Source organism: Mastigoproctus giganteus, chromosome 3, assembly GCF_048544385.1.
Source record: "Mastigoproctus giganteus isolate SK-2022 chromosome 3, ASM4854438v1, whole genome shotgun sequence".
Classification (NCBI taxonomy): domain Eukaryota; kingdom Metazoa; phylum Arthropoda; class Arachnida; order Uropygi; family Thelyphonidae; genus Mastigoproctus; species Mastigoproctus giganteus.
The window spans coordinates 179,705,308-179,725,795 of NC_143577.1; the positions used below are offsets into that span (position 1 = coordinate 179,705,308).

A 20,488-nucleotide genomic window follows, 5' to 3' on the forward strand; every position below is an offset into this window, starting at 1 on the left:
CTTAAACAAAATACATTTGATTTATTCACAGTTCAGCACATGTTCACTAACGGAGGCCACCCATCACCTGATAAGAAGCCAGTAAGGTTCAAAACAGCTAGTTAGTTAGTTATTTGGAGCATTAGCAACTAAGGCCATATTGCTGTGGGATATGCGGTGGTCATTCCCTGACCTTTCCGCATCCTCCATATTTCGTGGTGACGGGCTCGAACCCCGGTCTAATCAAGAAGCGTGTGCTATGCACTGCTGCTCCTTCCCACCTGGCTATGGAAGCGCCTAGGTTCAAAACAGCTAGAAGATTCACTGTTAAGGTGAAGCTGTACAATATAAAAAAGATAAAAGCAACTTATATAAAACAATGGATAACAGAATGTCTCTAAGTTGAATACCAACCAAAACCTTGGCGATACTTACCTCAGCCACAGTCATCCATGAGTGCAGATGAGTACTCCACAAATGAAAATCAAACCTATTTAAGAGTAAGAATTCTATTTGATTTCAATTACTGCACTGAAATATCCCCCTGAATCCTATAATACACTGTATTTGCCCTTTTCATTTAAGTAAAACTTGATCTGAGGCATCATATAAATTCCTTGTTTGTCAAAGGTTTTCAATGCCATGCATCCAGGTATTTCATGCCATTAATGTCTAGGTAAATGAAGCTTCCCCCATTAGTGTAATTGTTCAAAGACTTTGCTCTGTTGCTCTATTCAGCTTTACTCTATTTGCTGTTTAGCTTTGCTCTGTTATTCTATCAAGTGGCACCTCTTCTAAGACTACTATTAATTAATATCTTTAATGACTTAGCCAATATACTCAAAGTCTGTTGATATCAACTGGAAAATTATGAAGCTTAGAAATTGAATGTGTCTTAGAATACCGAATATCACTATTGTGATTAGAATTTGTTGTGCATCCAGATTTGACTATACAAATTATGCTTGGGGCACATTCAATATGGAATTTCTTTCGTTTAACTAATCAACAACAGTCATCTGATGCTCATCTTGTCAGTAACATTTCATGTTTTCTGTATAAATTCTATGTCTGCATTTATTAACACTACTATGTCTTCATGGTTAGCTAGATGAAGAAGGAAAAATAAAGAGAAACAATTCTTACCTGAAGGCATACTAATCTGGCCTCCACATTTTAAAAGTTTTAACCGGCTTTTTTTGAATTTTCCTTTACGTTTCTTAGGAGTAGGACGTCCTTGTTGCTGCTGAAGAATCATAATATTTAGTTCTCTCTCCAACAAATCTATCTCACGTTCTGCAAGTTCTTGTTCTCTCTTTCTTAAGAACTCTTCTTGAATCTTCTGCTGCAGAAGTGCCTTTGTTAATTCCTCCTCTCTACAACGCAATTCCTACGAGGAAGGAAAAAAAAAAAAAAAAAACAGCTTCTATGACATAGAAAAAATATATAAATACATAATTTTATGCATTTTTTACTTTAGAATGATCAAAGAGAGAGGAGAGAGACTGCATTCAAAATGACTTGGTTACAGTTGTAATCTTGGTTGTGTGAAATTAAATGCATTTTTTGTGTGAATATATAATTTGCTATTGATGGAAAAGATTAACTAGAAATTTAATCAAATACAGTGAGCCCCGACATCTGATGGTAATTTGTTCCACAAAACCCATTGTGTGTTGAACATATTGTAAGTAGAAAGAAATAATACATTGATTTCTTGTAATTCAGTCTAAACTCTTCAGAGGCAACCCCAATAACACACAAAATAGATATTTCTTAAATGTTATACTCGATTTTTATATTAAAAATTGAGTTTTATAAAGATTATTTAACAAATAGTTATAAAACATCTTAAAATAAAATTCAAAAATAAATTGGCATTTACCTTAGACTTGAAGTGCAGTGCCAATGAAATCAATAGTGGTATAATGCTGGTGGGACTAGATCAGATGTCTTTTCAGTCTTTTGTCACTACTGGCAAAGAAATGTGATCTCCAAAGTGTACTGTTTTTGACAACTTTTTTTGTAGCTTCCTGGAGTAAGGAATGACTTCGTCTTCCATTTTGCAGATCACGAGTTCAGTGTTTTCAATGTTGGGGAGGGGTTTTTTTTTTTTTTTTTTTTTTTTAACCACTTCTCTTAAATGCTCCCAACATTACAGTCCAACTTTTCAGCTGACACTTTTTGGGTGTTTTTCTTCCTCTCCAGTAACACTCTCCATAATTTTTGTGAACTCTTATAGCTCCTCTGTTGTTAGTTCACTCCCATGAGTGTCAATAAGGTCCTCCACACCCTCTTCGTCAGCCTTCAGACCCACTGATTTACTAAGGGTGACAATATTTGTCAAAGCACCATCATCTTCAAATCTGACAAAGTTATCGATGATGAAAGGCTAGATGTTTTTCTAGGCTGAACTTAAGCAGCTGGTGAAAGCATCATTCCAAAAACTTAAAATCGGCCTCACACAATCCAGGATGTTGAACTTTGCCCTCCAAAAATCTTTGAGGGTGACAGCATTTTCACTAGAGGTTGCTGCAAAGCAATTTGCAAACATTTTCTTGGTATATATTTTCTTGAAGTTTGCAACCACTTGCTGGTCCATTATTTGAGAGGAGGAGTGGTGTTGGGTGGCAAAAATTTGACTGGACCAAAGTGACACTGTGCCTCAAGAGATTGAACAAGGTTGGGATTATGGCCTGGCACATTATCCAGCAGGAGCACAGGAAGCATGTTTTTCTCAAGATAAGTCTTCACTGAAGGACAGAAAACTTCAAGTGCCCATTCATTGAAGACATATCTTGTAACCCAGGCCCCTCTTGTTACAGCACTAAAACACTCCCAGCATGCCTTTGTTGACTTTGTTGTTGTTTGAATACTCTAGGGGTGTTAGAGTGATATATCAACAAAGGGTTCAGCTCAAAATCTTCAGAGGCATTGGCACCCAACAGGAAAGTGAGTATCTTTCATAGGCTTATTCCCGGGTAAACTAGCCTCATCCTTGGTGATGAACATTCTCCTGGGCATTCGCTTCCAGAAGGCGCCAGTTTCATCAACATTTAAAAACCTGCCAGGCAAGATAACCCTTCTGATCAACAAACTCTTGGAATTCAATTTTCAAGGGCTCCGCTGCCTTTTTTTTTTTTTTTTTTAAATCGGCACTGGATCCCTCTCGTGACCATCCATAAACAGAAGCTAGTTTTACCACAGTAAAATAAGCTTCTGTTAAGTATTTTAGTATTTTTATGTATTACCACGTAATTCGCATCACTCTTCTCCCATTGGCTGAATAAATATCACTAAGAGGAAAATTATTTTAATGTATAGAAAGATACTAAATTATTTAAGTAGCTTTATAGTCCTAGTCAAGCTCCTTGGTTTATTTGAATTTAGATAGCAATTTTGAAAGTTAATACTTATGGTGTTTTTTACAAAGGATGCAAACAAAAACAGTAAAGAGTTCTTTACTTATGTAAACTCTAGAAGGAAGGGGATGAATCAGATTGGTTCACTTAACATAGATGGTTCGAGTATTGATGATCCTGCTCAAGTAGCTGATAAACTGAATGAGTATTTTGCATTTACATTCACACATGAGGAGTTATTCAAGGAGGGGAATACCAGAAGTTTTTCAAACTCTAACAGGGAGCAAAGTGTGGAGAAGAAATTGAAGTTAAACACAAGAAAGGCACCTGGGTTGTTGTTGGGTTTAACGACTTGGCTACTTGGGCCATATTGTGTCTTTCTAATGGTGAATATGAAATAACTATATTTTATTATATATTCCTATCCGGTTTAGGAAAGTAAATAGTTCTTTTTTATTAGGATCATCTCCCAGAATCTTCATTAAATTTATTGATGTCTGCATATTAGTAAACGATTTAAAAGTGTCTAAGCGGATGTTTCAAAAGTGAGGACAGTCCACTAACAAATGGCGAATGGTCAGTTGTACTTGACATGATGTACATTGTGGAGCGCTGTCATTAGTTAACAGATACAGGTGAGTGAGATGAGTATGCCCAATCCTGAGCCTTCCTAAAATTGTTTCTTCTCGTCTCCTTTTCTGGAAGCTGGAGGGCCACAGCTTTGGTTCCGGTTTTAGTTGGTAGAGTTTATTTCCTGGATAACCTTTCCAGATTAATGACCAGCTGTTATAACATGCTTTATGGATAATATGTTTGTAATCTGTATATGGAACTTGAAAAGTCTGCGAAATAGTGGTTTCTGGTTGTTTGGCTGCATGATCTGCTCTTTCATTGCCGGCTATTCCAGAATGTCCAGGGATCCAGCAGAATATCACAGTTTGGTTCAATTCCTTACAGGCAAGTAACTTAGAATGAATCTGTTTTATTACAGGGTGAGAGGAGTTGGTATTAGTATTTATGGCAGAGACAGCACTGAGTAAGTCAGTGTATATTAAAGCAGACGGAATTAGATGTTCAACAATGTGATCCAGAGCTAAGTTTATAGCATAGAGCTCAGCAGTGAAGATACTGCATTCTATTGGCAGTGAGACAGAAGTGCTAAATGATGGGAAGATTGCAGCAGCACCTACTTGGGTCTCAGTTTTTGATCCATCTGTATAGATTTCACATGCGTTTGAATTAGAAAGAGTGTAAGTTGCACGTAACTGTGCGTTATTGGAAGGAGACAGCGTGTTATTTCCCCACTGTTGAAAGTAGTCATCATATATTGCACAGATATTTTCCCAGGGTGGATCTGGTGGTGTTTTGTCCTGAAATATATTGCTGATTTCTATGTTCCATGATTGAGCCAGTTCCTTAAATCTAAGTGGAGCAGGTCAGTTTTCATTAGGTTTACTGATGTAAAATTACTCGCATACAGTATTGTAGAGACATCTCCAACAAGGATGAGAGGGCAGACTACGGATTTTTGCAGCATACATCAGAAGTAATGATTTTCTGCGAAGATGTAAGGGAGGTTCATGAGCTTCGATGTACAGGCAATGAACCGGGGAGGTCCTGAATGCGCCTAGAACGACTCTCAAAGCACAGTGCTGGATGGTGTTTAGTCGTTCTAAAGTACTTTTCCTCGCTGAATCATACACTGGAGAGGCATAGTCCAAGCGAGACCTGATGAGAGCTCTATACAGATGGATGAGGGTATGACAATCAGCGCCCCATGACAAGGATCACACACACACACACACACACACACACACACACACACACACACACACCGGAGGATGTTTAATTTCTTCAAGCAGATAGTTCGAAGATAGGCCACATGTGCTTGAAAGTTCAGTTTCCCGTCTAGTATCAGACCAAGGAAACGGACATTGTGAGCAAGAGGAACTGGCACGTTATTTATCTTTAGCTCTGGATCAGGATGAAGTGACCGAAGTCTGCAGAAATGAGTGGTAGTGGTTTTCTGTTCAGCGAGATTATATCCATTTCGTAAGGTCCAGGACTGAATTTTCGTTAAAGCAATTTGTAGCTGTCTTTCGATAGTATTCATGCTTTGCGATTGGCAAGATATGGTGAGATTGTCAGCATACATGTATACTTCAATCGTTTTTGGAAGTTCTTCCAAAATATTGTTGATCCTAATCGCAAATAGGGTTGGACTCAATATGGAACCCTGTGGGACACCCTCTTCTTGAATGTGAGATGTTGACAGCATGTTTTTATATTGGACCTGAAATGTAAGCAATTTTAAAAAGTTCTGAATTATTAAAGGGAGATGTCCTCTCAGCTCCAACTGATGCATATCTTTAATAATAAAATGATGCCATGTGGTGTCAAATACTTTATGAATATCCAGGTTGACCATCACTAGATGTTGTTTTCTGACGAAGGCATTACGAATGTTGGATTCAATTTTTACAAGTACATCTAGGGTGGACCTGTTTTTACGGAAGCCATATTGGTGATCAGAAAGGAGATTTTCAGAGTCTAGAATCCAGGTGAGCCTCTTATGTACCATCCTTTCAAAGATTTTGCCCAGACAGCTTGTCAATGATATTGGTCTGTAATTCTCAACTAGAGAAGGATCTTTGCCTGGTTTTGGAATAGCACAAATATAGGAATGACGCCATGACAGAGGATACGTATTTTCTGAAAAGATCCAGTTATAAAAGAGTAATAGTGTGCCGAGATCGGCTTCACACAGATGCTTCAGCATACTGTAGTGAATGCCGTCTGGTCCTGCTGCGCTGTTTGGAGATTTGCTCAAAGATTCCCTCAGTTCAGATAGAGTAAACAGCTGATTATACGGAAGTGAAAGTCTAGTTGCGAAATTAAACTTATGACGTTCTGAATCAGTTTTGCTGCGTTGAAAGGAGATCACATAAGAGGAACAGGCAGAAATGTTATAAAAAGATTCAGCAAAAGCATTTGCAATGTCAGTAGGAGAGGATAAGTCCTGCCCATTGCATTGTATTATCGGAGATTGCTGCGGTAGAAATTTCCCATTGAGAGCTTGAATTCTTTTCCAAATGATTTGAGTGTCAGTATTTTTGTTAATAGCTGAGGCGAATTTAATCCAGGAGTCACATTTTGCTGTCTTCCTAATTTGTCTTGCTTTGGCTCTGAGTTTTTTGTACATAATTAGGTTGGCAGTAGTTGGAAATTTGCGAAACTGGTTCCAGGCACGGTTTTTTTCTCGTTTCACTTTTCATTCTCCATTCCACCACTGATTTTGGTGTACCCACTTGCTCTGGTTGGATTTTGGAATGGAAATTTCTGCTGCAGATAATATATGACTTGTAATGTGGTCAGTTACGTTATCAATATGATTTTGTTGTACATATAGTTTGTCAAGTAGAACACAAGTTGAATAGTTTTTCCAGTCTGCTTTATGAAAGTTCCAAGAGGTATGGCCTTTAGGACATGACACCGCCTGTGTTTGAATTGTACTGATGATAGGAAAATGGTCAATGTGGAATGGATCATTTAGCACTGACCATTCCATGCTTGGAAAAAGAGATGCTGAACATATTGATAAGTCTATGGCTGATATCCAACTACCTACAGGAACTCATATCCAACTACCTACAGGAACTCATATCCAACTACCTACAGGTAGTTGGATATGAGTTCGAGAGCCAGAATTTAACAGAGTCAGGTTATGGTTATCCAGGAACATTTCTATTAATTGGCCTCTCCTATCCATGATGGAAGATCCCCACAATGGATGGTGACCGTTGAAATCGTCGAGCAGACTGGAGGTGGCAACTGTGTGATAAGATTGTCAAGTTCAGTCTGGGAGCAAGGATAATTTGGCGGGATATAAATGGATGCAAGGGTTAACGAAGTTCCCATTGCTATCCGAACCGCTAGAACTTCTAAAGAGGTTTGTAGTTGGAGATGTCTTGACGGTATGTTAGTTCTGATAAGAATAGCCACCCCACCACGAGCAGGAGTGTCAGAATCCCTGTCTCGCCTAAAGATAGAATAATTTTTAATTTTCAGAGAAACTTGTGGTGATAAAAATGTTTCCTGTAAACATACACCTATTGCTTTAGTTGGTATTAGTAAATCATTCAAGTCATCTATATTACTGCGTAATCCTCTACAGTTCTATTGAAGGAATTTATTCATTTGTTGGATTTATTGGAGGAAGATTGATCTGACTGTTTTTTCTGGGAAGGTTTATGTCTGCTTAGTTTTGATTTTTCATTTCTGGGAAAGGTTGGGCGTCCTGTATCCATGGTATCATTAGCATGTAACTCTAGTACTGTCTCTTCATCCTCTGACTGAACCTCCATTTCCATGTTGGTAATCCTTGGTTTCGCTTTCTTCTGGTTTTCAATAGTAGCTGATTTTGTTGTTTCTGGCAAGGTTGAGATAGCATCAGTTGGGATGCTGATTGGGGTATTGCTGGTCTCACTGACTGTAGTTTTCTTATTGTAAGTTAGCGCAGTTTTGGCCCAGGCGGCAAAGGAAATATTCGGTTCGATGGAGACATCTGTTTGGGTTGCAGCTGAGTGGCTATTTTTTGTGACCGATGCATATGATCGGCTAGACATGGTTAGCATTATTTGCTTTCTTGCTTCAGGGTATGTGACTTTATGCTCCACTTTATACTTCTGGATTTTTTTCCGTTTTCCAAAGGTCACACACTTTAGAAAATGCAGGATGGCTTCCTTTGCAGTTTGGGCAAGTGGGAGTGGAAGCTGTACAGTCTCCTTGGGAATGCTCCTTGGAGCCACAAATAGGACACACAGCGTCGCCTCTGCATGCAGTCTGTGCATGGCCGTACTTCTGGCACTTAAAGAAGCAGCGAATGGGATTCGGGATGTAAGGTCGAATCTTGCAGTTTAAGTAACCTGCTTTGACAGAAGATGGAAGATTCGGAGTGCTGAACGTCAAAATAATGGACCTAGTTGGAATTAGGTTGCCATCTTTTTTTGGTCATTATTCTCCGAGCATGTGTCACCTTTTGTTCGCTACGTTCTTGTACTATTTCTTCTTCAGAAACAGTTAGTAAGTGCCATTCACTGATAACGCCTTTAGACGTGTTCAGGGTGTTATGGATAGTAACTGACATTGGGATATTGTTAAATGTAGTTAAATTTAACAATTTTTCTGAATGAGATGTTTTTGAAGTTTCAATTAAAAGGCCTCAGAAGACGCTTCACCATTTTAGGGGATCCAACAATGGATCCTAAACATTTCTGTATTAGAAATGGCGATAACTTGCCTACAGGTTGTGTGTATAATGAGTGCATTATTAGAAATGCTGGCATATCTGCACTATTTTTCAGTCCGCTGTCTCTTTGAACGATTCAAGTCATGCTCTGAATCAGAGTTGACAGGTCTGGAACCGGTGGGCTCTAGCGGTGGATATGCATCACAATCCATTTTTGCTCCTTTCAGCCCTGGAAGAGGGAATTCCTTCTCCCAGGATACCGACCCCGCCACGTGGAGGCAGGAGTGGTGCCAACCAGTGACCAAGCGATCAGCAGAAGAAGAGAGCAGTACGTTGCTAGCGGTGAAGCAGTGACGTTGCTCAGCGAGGGGAGCAGTAACGTTGCGAGCGGTCAGCAGTAACGCTGCAAGCGGTGGAGGGATTATTTAAGCACTAGTACTCGCCCTAGGAAAATCACTAGAAAGATCGCGTGGGAACTATCGCTTGGCACTCGGGGCCAAGGCACTTGGGGTGGATGGAGTCTATCCAGTTATATTAAAGGAAGTAAGCAAACCATTAGCCATAATTATGAGAGCTTTCCTGGACTCAGGGGAGGTACCCATAGACTGGAGATGTGCAAATGTGACCCCAATCCACAAAGGAGGATCAAAGGGAGACCCAGGTAATTATAGACCTGTTAGTTTAACTTCTGTTCCAGGAAAATTAATGGAGGCACTGGTTAAAGAAGCATTGCAGGATCATCTAGACAAGACTTCAGTTATAACTCGGACACAGCAAGGATTTGTTAAGGGGAAGTCTTGTTTGACCAATTTGATTGGATACTATGATGTGGTCACAAAGGAACTGAATGCAAAAAATAATTTTGATATCATATAGTCAATTCTGTTATAAAAACACGAATTTGTTCCAACGTGATTAATATATTAGGGATTAATATATGCGACTAAATGCCATTTTCGCATTGACTTGAGTGCGATTTCTTCTGCAAGTAACACCTGGTGAACGTAAAACCAGGCACCAAGCTGAACATAGCAACCTGCGCAGCAATACCCACAAGTTTAAGAATTTAAAAATGTGAAACATCAAATATGTGAGAGCTATATTTCCCATTTACTGTAACAATATTGATCGGAGACACTGTTCTCATTCTCTGTATTAACAAGATTTTTTGTTCAAACAGAAATTTTGTGAGAATGGATAGCGTGAGTGCAGGAGCACATTTCTGGAGGTCACTACCATTAAACAATTTGCAATTTCCAGTTTATTGGCTTTTCTGTTTGCACAGACTAATTATAAATAAGTTTTTTTTTTTTTATGTGAACCCCAAACACGAGAGAGGTATTAGAACATATAGAACTTAGTACTGTGCTTGGGTTGGAGGTTGAGAAGATGAAAGAAGATATTTGTTGACACTGGACTTGAACTTCTGTAGATTGTAATTTTCAAGAAATAAGTATGACGGAAGGTTATTCCAGAAAATGGCAGTTGAATGAATAAATGAGGAAGATGAAAAGTTGGTTCTGTGGGTTTGAAGTTGGACAGTAAATGGATATTGGCTGGTGGCGGAACGTGTTCGAACTGTTTTGAAAGAGAGAGCGGGAATTATAGAAGCCAATTCAGAAGAACAGTGCCCATGGAAGTATCTGTAGAAGAGGCATGCAGCAGAAACAGTACGTCTATGAGAAAGCGATTGGAGAGACTTTGTTAGAGATGAATCATTAATTAACCTAACTGCCCTCTTCTGAATGGAATCAAGAAGCCTGAGAGAGGTTTTGGGGGCACCACACCAGATGTGGGAACAATATTCCATGGCAGGGCAGATTTGCGATTTATACAGAGTGAGCAGCTGTTTAGAAGAAAAGTAACGCCGAGAGCGAAGGAGAAAACCAAGTTTTTTAGATGCAGAGGAAGCAATATTTGTAATGTGCTTGTGCCAAGAGAGATTAGAAGTCAGGGTAATCCCCAAAAGAGATATATCATTTTGCCTAAAAATCGGAGCATCACTAAAGATAAGCATAGGAACAGAAGAATCCTTTTTGCGAGATACAAGACAAGACTGAGTTTTAGAAGGGTTGAAATCAACTAAATAGTCTTTGCCCCATTCGAGAATTACCTGAAAATCGGCATTTAAGGAATTGGTAGCAGATTTTCGAAAAGTTGAAGCTGATTGAGCAGGACAAGGTTTCTCAAAATGAAAAGTGGAATGGAATGTGCTATCATCGGCAAAACTATGGATAGGATTTCCAGTCAATGGAAGAAGGTCATTAATATAGAAGAGGAAAAGAGTGGGGGAAAGAACTGAACCTTGGGGGACACCGGCATTAGTGGAGAAGTTAGAAGACAGAGAGCCATCTACCATCACCCTCAGTGAGCAATCAGAGAGAAAACTGGATAACCAATTACTAAAAACAGTTGCCAAACCATAAGATGGAAGCTTGTTTAGAAGACCTTTATGCCAAACATGATCAAAAGCCTTTGAGATGTCAAGAGCAACTACTTGGGTTTCACCGAACCTTTCCATTGAATTAGTCCATAAATGGGTAACAAAGCCAGAATATCACCAATGGATTGACACTGTCGGAATCCATATTGGTGATCGTTGATCAGACGGAAGGTTTCTAGGTAATTAAGAGTTGGCAGTTAATTTATTTCTCCACTACTTTAGAAAGAGTAGAAGTAATTGCAATAGGACGATAATTGGATGGGAGGGATTTGTCACCTTTTTGAGGAACTGGCTGGATATGAGCAAATTTCCAAGTAGAAGGAAAAACACCTTTGGAATAAGAAAGTGAAAAAAGGCAGCAAATAATAGTTGTAAGTTCAGGAGCACAGGTTTTGACAACAAGTGGAGAAATACCATCAGGACCTGGAGCTTTCTTAGCATCAAGGTACATCAAAATCAAACTGACATCCTTTTGACGGAAGACCACAGGAGGCATTGAATGGAGTGTGTTGGGAATGGTGGGAGGTGTTTTACCAAGATTATTAATACATGAATTGGAAGAAAAATGGGATGCTAGCAGGTCAGCTTTATCCTTGGCTGAAGTAACAACAGAACCATCTGGTTTGGACAGAGGTGGGAGCAGAGATGGGCAACATTTGCGGCCAATAGCTTTGGCAAGAGACCAGAATGTTCGGCTACCATTAGGGCAAGAAGCAAGTTTTCTAATCTTAGCCTGTTCAAACTCTAGTTTGGACTGATTAATAACTGCTTTACAATTGTTGCGAGCTTTGGTGTAGGCAGGAAATGAACCTGAAGAATTAGAAACAAGCCAATTACAATATGCAACATTCTTCTCTTTAACAGCCTTAGCACATTTATTGGAAACCAAGGTTTCGATAAAGGACGAGATATTAAAGTGGAGTGTGGGATAAAGGATTCCATTCCTGCAAGAATAATTTCACTGACACGATCTGAGAAAACGTTGACATCAGAAGTTTTGAAACAGTAATCCGACCAAGGAAAAGAAGAAAAGAAGTCTCGCAGGTCATCCCATTTTGCATTCTTGTAATGCCAAACAACAAGAAGTTGGGAATAGCCATGAGATAAAGGTTCCATTGGAGAAGAGACAATCACCAAGTTGTGATCTGAAGTGCCTAAAGGACCTCTCACTTCGACCGTGTACTTAGGATTGTTTGTGAGAAAAAGATCAAGCGTATTGGCTGTGTGATTAGGATTGTCCGGTATTCTTGTAGGTAAATGAACAATCTGTGCTAGGTCATTAGTAATTGCAAAAGCCTCAGCATCTCGACCAGCTGGGTCGGTGTGACTAGAAAACGGAAGCCAGCTGGAGTTGTGAACGTTAAAATCACCAAGGAAAATTACCTCACTGTTAGGAAAGTTGGACTGGAGAAAGTCAAGTTGCAAAGAGAGGAAGTCAAAGAGCTCCAAGTGATTAGTGGAGTTGGGAGAACAGTAGAGACAACAGATGAATTTGACACAATGAGGTAAAGCGATTTTAAGACAGAGAAGATCGAAGAGAGGAGATTCGAAATTGCCAAGTCTCTGACAGGGAATATCAGAACGGACATATGCACAAGTACCACCTTTGAGGCGAAAGGAATCATACAGCAAATAATCTGGGCATCTGAGATGAGCAGTAGTTGAATCAACCGATAACTGAGATTCTGTCAGAAAAAGTACATGGGTTTGGCAGACTGCAAGTGGAAATGGACATCGTTGTGATTAGATTGAGACCACGTATATTTGTGAAATGAATTACGAAGTGCTTGGGAAGTTTAGATCTTTTCGCAGATAAGCTTGCTCTATCAGTTTGACAATTCATAGAGTATTCAATAGTAAGAAAAAGTGGGTAGGACATGCTGCATGAAGTAATGAAATTTTTGGATATAGCGTACTCGTGGTAAGAATATACCCAGATCTTTGACATAAAGTAGCCTCGACAATGCTCCCCGCATACACACTACTTGGACTCCCTCCAGTCACTATCTGGCAGAGTAGAGGTAGCAAGATTATACACTAGCTGATCCGGGAGCCTCCTAGAGAGTTACCAATAGGTTCGGTCCAGTGTACTAACTAGCAGCCGGCCTGCGAACACCGTTTTAGAGCTGTACCCTCGAAATGTAAGGAATATTGGATCTCGCCATGACGCTCATCATAACCTCAAAAGTAATCAATTATACTGCATGATGGAAGAGATAGGGAAGGGTTGACCGGATCTTAGCTCTAGAGACTAAACATGGGTTCCACCACTTCAAGCCTCCAATAAACAAAGTGGTGGTATTTTATCGGTTGATGAGTCATCTACCACCTAGTACTGCCTGGTAACATAGAGGGGCGGCATTCCTCCATGTGGTGTGGGCACCACATCTCGACCCCTGCTTATGTCGGTTCACACCTGGGTGGTCACCCAACATGTACTTGTGCATGGAGGTTATACCCAGGATTACTAACAGTCCCACCATCGTGAAGGTGCAAGCAGAGGATGTGGCTGTCACAGACCGTCCGGACTTTGCCGAAATTGGGTCCACTTGACTTGAGTGTCACCCGAATATCAGTTCCATCAGCGTTTTAGACTCCCAGGTAGCAAGTAAACTCGACCTTACTGCATCTGCAATAATAGCGAGAGTGGAACTCTGTGGGTTTTCACATTATGGTGAGGTGTATTTCTCCTTCCTCTTCAATCATATAAAAACAAATAAATTTTCAGAATCTTCTCTTGTGTGTGTGTGTGTGTGTGTGTGTGTGTGTGTGTGTGTGTGTGTGTGTGTGTGTGTGTGTGTGTGCGAGCGCGCGCACCATGTTCGTCGTTATTGACTATTTATCTTTTTTACTGTTTTAAATTTTACCATCCAAAAAGAAAAAAAAAAGCCTGTGAACATAAATATCAATTAGTATGTATATATTACAGTAATAATTAAGCTATGTACGTAAGCATGCATAGTCACCGACCAATACAACTAAATAGGAAATATAGCTCTCACACATTTTAAGTTTAACATGTTTACATGTGAGCTCAATGTATGAGGTGATAATAGTGTTTCCACCTTAAAGGCAGAACCTTAACTCACTCACACACACGCACACAAACCTCATGTCTCAGTTCATTTGCATGCAAGTGTATGTCTTGGACTGTTTTACTGCATTTGTTAACTTTTCTTTATAAAAAGTATATTCATAGAGTATCCCAGACATGGGTAAGCATCCTGGTTCCACGAAGCCAAACAGTGTGTGCAAAAGGAAAGCATTAAATATAGAAGAGAAACTTGAAATAATAAAATATTTTGAAAGAAATGAGAATCTATCTACTGAAGATTTGCAACAACTTGTTGCAGCTAGTCAAGTGGAAAGTCATATGAGGATAATGACAAAGTCCAGCAGGCTGCCCCATGAGAACTTAAAACAGCAGAGTTATCAGCTGCTTTAAGTGGAATCGAAAAGCATTCCACTTTTCGATTGTAACGTTGAACGTAGTAGGATAGTGCTTGGTGGCATTCAGACCCATTTGGATGCATACAGGCAGCTCCTGTATGAAAGAAGGCAGGAAAAGCAACAATACATAGATAGCTATTTTAAACCAGTGCAGAAGAAAGAAAATCAGAAGAGTGAATCACACCCTTCCACATTGTTCAATATTGTTCAAGATTTAGGCCTAAATGGTTGTCAAATGAACTAATGAGACTCATAACAGAGAAGAAAAATGCATGGGATGCATACAAATTAACACGAGACACAGAAGCCTATGACAGCTACAAGTTGATCTGTAACCAAGTTACAAAGGAGGTTAGGCAGGCGAAGGCAGATTACGAGAAATCCTTGGCAAAAGATGCTAAGAAAAACAGCAAGGATTCCTTTACTTATATAAACTCTAAAAGGAAGGGGATGAATCTGATTGATCCACTTGACATTGTTGGTTCGACTGTTGATGATCCTGCTCAGATAGCAAACAAACTGAATGAGTATTTTGCATCTACATTCACACGTGAGGAATTATTAAGGTTTGAAAATGGCAGAAGGTTATCAAATTGTAGCAGGATACTTAATGATTTTGTAATAACTGAGAGCAAAGTGGAAGAGAAACTGTTGAAGTTAAACGTAAGAAAAGCACCTGGGGTGGATGGGATCTATCCAGTTATATTAAAGGAGGCGGCAAAGCAACTAAGCAAACCCTTAGCCATAATTATGAGAGCATCCTTGGACTCAGGGGAGGTCCCCACGGACTGGAGATGTGCAAATGTATCCCCAATTCACAAAGGGGGATCGAAGGGTGACACGAGTAATTACAGACCAGTTAGTTTAACTTATGTTCCGGGTAAAATAATGGAGTCGCTGGCTAAAGATGCATTGCAGGATCATCTAGACAATACTGCAGCAATAATTCAGATGCAACATGAGTTTGTTAAGGGAAAGTCTTGTCTGACAAATTTGATAGGATATTATGATGTGGTTACAAAGGAACTGGATGCAAAAAGTAATTTTGATATCATATATTTGGATTTCAGGAACGCTTTTGACACTGTTGCGCATGGAAGACTATTGTACAAATTGGAGCAGAATGGTATTAAGGGTAAGTTGCTACAATGGATAAAAGGATGGTTAAGTGGAAGAAGACAGAGGGTGGTAATCAATGGGTGCTGGTCTTTTTGGACTAATGTTATTAGTAGAGTCCCACCGGGTTCGGTGTTGGGTCCACTGTTGTTTTGTATATTTATCAATGATATTGATGAAGGTATATCAGGCTTAATGTCGAAGTTTGCAGATGATACAAAGGTTGGCAGGGTTGTTAATGACAGTAATGGCAGTGTGCTACTGCAACAGGATCTAGATAATTTAGGCAGATGGGCTAAGAAGTGGCAACTGAAGTTTAACCTTGCCAAATGCAAAGTACTGCATATGGGTAGAAGTAACCCCAGAGAAACGTACCAACTGTGTGGTACTACACTTATTTTCTGTCTTTTTCATTTTCTACCACAACTGGGTGGTAGAAAATGAAAAAGACCTGGGAGTAATTGTGCAGGCAGATATGAAGTTTTTTGAGCAATGCAGACAGGCTGCCAGGGCAGGTCATGGGGTTTTGTCAATGATATATAGGAATTTTGCTAGCAGGGAAAAGGAGGTGATTATCCCTCTGAATAAGGCAATGGTCAGGCCACGCCTTGAGTACTGTGTGCAGGCCTGAGGCCTAATTTTAGGAAGGATGTAGATTTACTTGAGCGTGTACAGAGAAGGGCAACAAGATTGGTGAGGGGAATGAAGGGATTCTCTTATTAAGAGAGGCTTAAGTTCTGCAAATTGCAGTGGCTGGAGACTAGGCACCTGCGCGGTGATCTGATTGAGGTGTATAAGGCCTTGAATGGGTTCAGCACGCTGAATTCTGATGGGATCCTTCCACTTGTTCAGATTATGAACCTAAGGGGGCATAAATTCAAATTAAGAAAAGACAGATGTAGATTAGATGTGCGGAAATTTGTCTTTAGCCAGCGGGTGATTAATTGCTGGAACAAACTTCCATCTGTCGTTGTGGAAGTTGATAGGGTGAATAAATTTAAGGAGGAACTGGACAGGCATTTGGAGGGAATGGTGTGATTTTTTTTTTTTTTTTTGGCTGATGCTGCATAAGCTCATACATTTGCTTTCTTGCATCACATGCCACTACTACTACTACATCAAGTTTAACAACATTTCGTCCTTAGAATGATAACCCTCCTTTTTCCTCCTAGCTATAACTCACCAGCTACAGCCCTTCTACAAACAAGCAAACTTCATATCTTGTCAAGTTAAAGTGCTATATTTACTGTAATATTTATTTATTTATTTATTAGGAATTTAAAATGTTTAAACCTATGTTAGCAATTTTATTGGGTTTCTATCTTTTTTTTTTTAGTGTTTTACGAACAGACTGAAAATTTTTTTTTGAGTGTTCTGCCCCTATCCCTATTTTTCCCATAAGTCCTGTTGTTTTTAATGCACAAAATACCATAATGCGGAGATTTCTAAGAACACATGTTCCGCATTATAACAGAACTGACTGTACTTGGAATTCAGGAAAGCTTTTGATACTGTTGCACATGGAACGCTGCTGTACAAATTAGTATTAGTATTAGTATTAGTAATGGCCGCATGGTGCAAGAAAGCCTATGGCTTATGCTGCACCAGCCAAAAAAAAAAAAAAAACCGAACAAAACAATGATAAAAACAAAAAAATGGAGCGGTATGGTATTAATGGCAAGTTGCTGTAATGGATAAAGGGATGGTTGAGTGGGAAACAGCAGAGAGTGGTAATAAATGGACACTGCTCTATGTGGACTAATGTTATTAGTGGAATCCCCCAGGGTTCAGTGCTGGGCCCATTGCTGTTGTTTTGTGTATTTATTAATGATATCCATTAAGGTATATCAGGCTTAATGTCCAAGTTAGCAGTTTATACAAAGGTTGGCAGGGTTGTTAATGACACTAAAGACAGTATGCTACTACAACATGATCTAGAAAAGTTAGGTAGATGGGCTGAGAAGTGGCAACTGAAGTTTAACATTGACAAATGCAAATGGGTAGAAGTGACCCGAGAGAAATGTACCTACTGTGTGGTACTACACTTGGAAGGTGGAGTATGAAAAAGACCTGGGGGTAATTGTGAAGCCAGATTTAAAGTTCTCTGAGCAGTGCAGACAGGTTGCCAGAACAGATCACGGGGTTTTGTCAATGATATATAGGAATTTTGTTAGCACAGACAAGGCAATGGTCAGGCCACACCTTGAATACTGTGTACAGGTCTGGAGGCCTTATTTTAGGAAGGATGTAGAATTGCTAGAACAAGTACAGAGAAGGGCAACAAGATTGGTGAGAGGAACAAAGAAAGTGCACTTAAGCCGAAGAAAGGCTTAAGTTCTGTAAGTTGCAGCATCTGGAGACTAATCCACCTGTGAGGTGATCTGACTGAGGTGCATTTGGAGTGACCGGATGGGAAAAATGGTTGGTTTATTTTTTATTTTTTTTTTTTTTGGCTGATGCTTTATAAACTTGCTTTATTGCAACATATGCCTCAACTAATGCTAATATCCTCTTTTTTTTAATTACTGTAGAAATGGTCGATTGAGGAAAACCATACTCATATAATAATGCACAAATTTTTATTCCATCATGTTTTTTTTATCTTCTCCTGCTTAGCTTTGATCAAAATTTTATTCTTAAACTGCACTTTAGGAGCCATGGTTATTTAAGTTCAATTTATTTAATTAATAAATTCAAAAATAACCACAATTACGTAAAATTACGTAAAATTAACAAAAATACAGTGCTTATGCACTGAACAAGTGCATCAAACAGAAGATAAAGAAACTTTAAAAAGTACAGTAAACCCCCGCTATTCGCGGTATCTGTTTTCGCGGTCGCTGATTTAACATAAAATGAAACCTAAAAAATTGAATTTTAAATCGCCGTGAACATTTTCCGCCAAAAAAAAACATGGGCGTGGCTAAAATTATCTTTCCCGGTCAAAACAGCACTCGGTGGGTGGGGAAGAGGGGTGACAAAATCGCGAGCGTGGATGTTTCTCGCTAATCCTTGTTCAGTATGTGCTATGCGCTTCTCATGGAAGAATTTGTGGTTTGCATTTAATTTATATGCTTATAAACTGAATAAATTTATCAATTTATATATCAATTTATAAATTGATATTATATATATCTTATAAATTTTTTTATATCTTATATATCTTATATCTTATAAATTTATAAATTGATATTATATATATATATCAATTTATAAATTGATATGCTTACAAAAGCGAAAAATATACCGTTTTGCAGTGTATTAGTGAAAACAGACTTTTTCGAGTGTGTTAACGGAAGAAAGTGATGTTATTGTGGACAAATTATTTTCTAACCCCTACAAAAATATTGCTACGAATAACATGGGAATTGTGAAAAGATCAAAGAAGGTGATGACATTAGCAAATAAAATTCAGTTATTAGACAAAATTTCTTATGGTGAAAGTGTCTCCTCAGTGGCAAAACATTATAAAATCAATGAGTCAACAGTACGATCAATCAAGAAATCGGAAGAAAAATCCACCATAGTGTCCGTGAAAATGCGCTAATTGCTTAAAAAATTTGCTCTAACTCGTGATGTTAAATTAGAAAAAATGTAAAAAGCTTTAAATCTCTGGATAGACGACCGAACTCAAAATAAAATTCGTTAAGTTCACTCATCATTCATGAAGAGGCAAAACTCCTTTATCAACACTTTAGCGAAACTGGTGATAGCACTGGCGGGATAAGTTTTTTAGCTAGCAAAGGTGCCGGTTTGAAATTTCTAATAAATATTATATTTAATATTAAATTGTTTCTTATTTTCATTTCGATGCCTTATGCTTGCATTTCACTATGTACTGTCTATGTACATAGTCATATTATGAAGGTACATATAATACATACATAGACAAAATTTTTGACTAGTTTTTCTTATATATTTCATACTTTGGAATGGAATCCCTTTATTACTAAGGGAGCCATAACTCAGTATTCGCGTTTTCGGTATTCGCGGCATTTCTCAGGAATGTAACCCCCGCAAATAGCGGGGGTTTACTGTATTTAACAAAGGAGGCTGAGTATGTGGAAATTTTGATCCCAAAAACAACAGTATTTCTATCACCTGCCCCAATGTTTGCAAGTGCAGCAGTCTCCAATTCATTACGGGCACTCCTCGACTTAGGTACTTAATCGTGTTTTTTTTTTTTTTTTATGTACATAAATCCAACTTCAGTCTTGTAGATACAAAATACAAGTATAGTACAATGGACTGAGATTATAAACCCAACAAACTTCATCGTGTACAGCATTTTACAATTGTAACCAAGTTAAATGAGTCTGAAAAACATACAATGAATAATAATGTAGAGTACAGTATTTATTCAAAACTAAATTAATCTAAATAGGATATGTAATTTAATTTAATTTTATGATGTAATTTAATTTAATTTTATGATCTCTCCAAAATAAAATACTGTTCACTATACGATATGTAGTAAGCGCCAGTCATTGTGATCACATTTGCGAACTGAATTTTAATTGTATTACATGGCTATTCTAATAAACGAAAATAGTAGAAATATTATCCACAGGCTATAAAAGTAAAATATAGAGCACAAATTTACACTTTACTTCCTCCAATTAACAAAATTAAATGATGCGTGAAAATCGGAAGAATATTTCTCACAGGTTAGCAAAATAAAAATAAATTTACACTTACGTACATAGCTTAACTAATAGTGTAACTAATTGATATTTCTGTTCACTGACATTTTTTTTAGTCATAGAATTTAAAACAGTAAGATAATAAGCTATCAATAACAAAGAACACGGAACGCACAAATTGCAACTAACATATGCGCAAGTGAGATATGCAGTAACAACTTTATGAAGCTCCAAAAATAGGAATGAA

General features: G+C 38.5%; 1 protein-coding gene across 1 annotated transcript in view; it reads right to left on the reverse strand.

Moving 5' to 3' along the window:
• The window catches only part of LOC150088443 (mitogen-activated protein kinase kinase kinase 11-like), a 241,747-nt gene that overhangs the window by 132,693 nt on the left and 88,566 nt on the right, over positions 1–20,488 (reverse strand). The window contains exon 5 of the mRNA XM_090370160.1: positions 1,126–1,369. Within this exon, the coding sequence (XP_090226286.1) occupies positions 1,126–1,369 (244 nt within the window). The remainder of the gene's footprint in view (positions 1–1,125; positions 1,370–20,488) is intronic.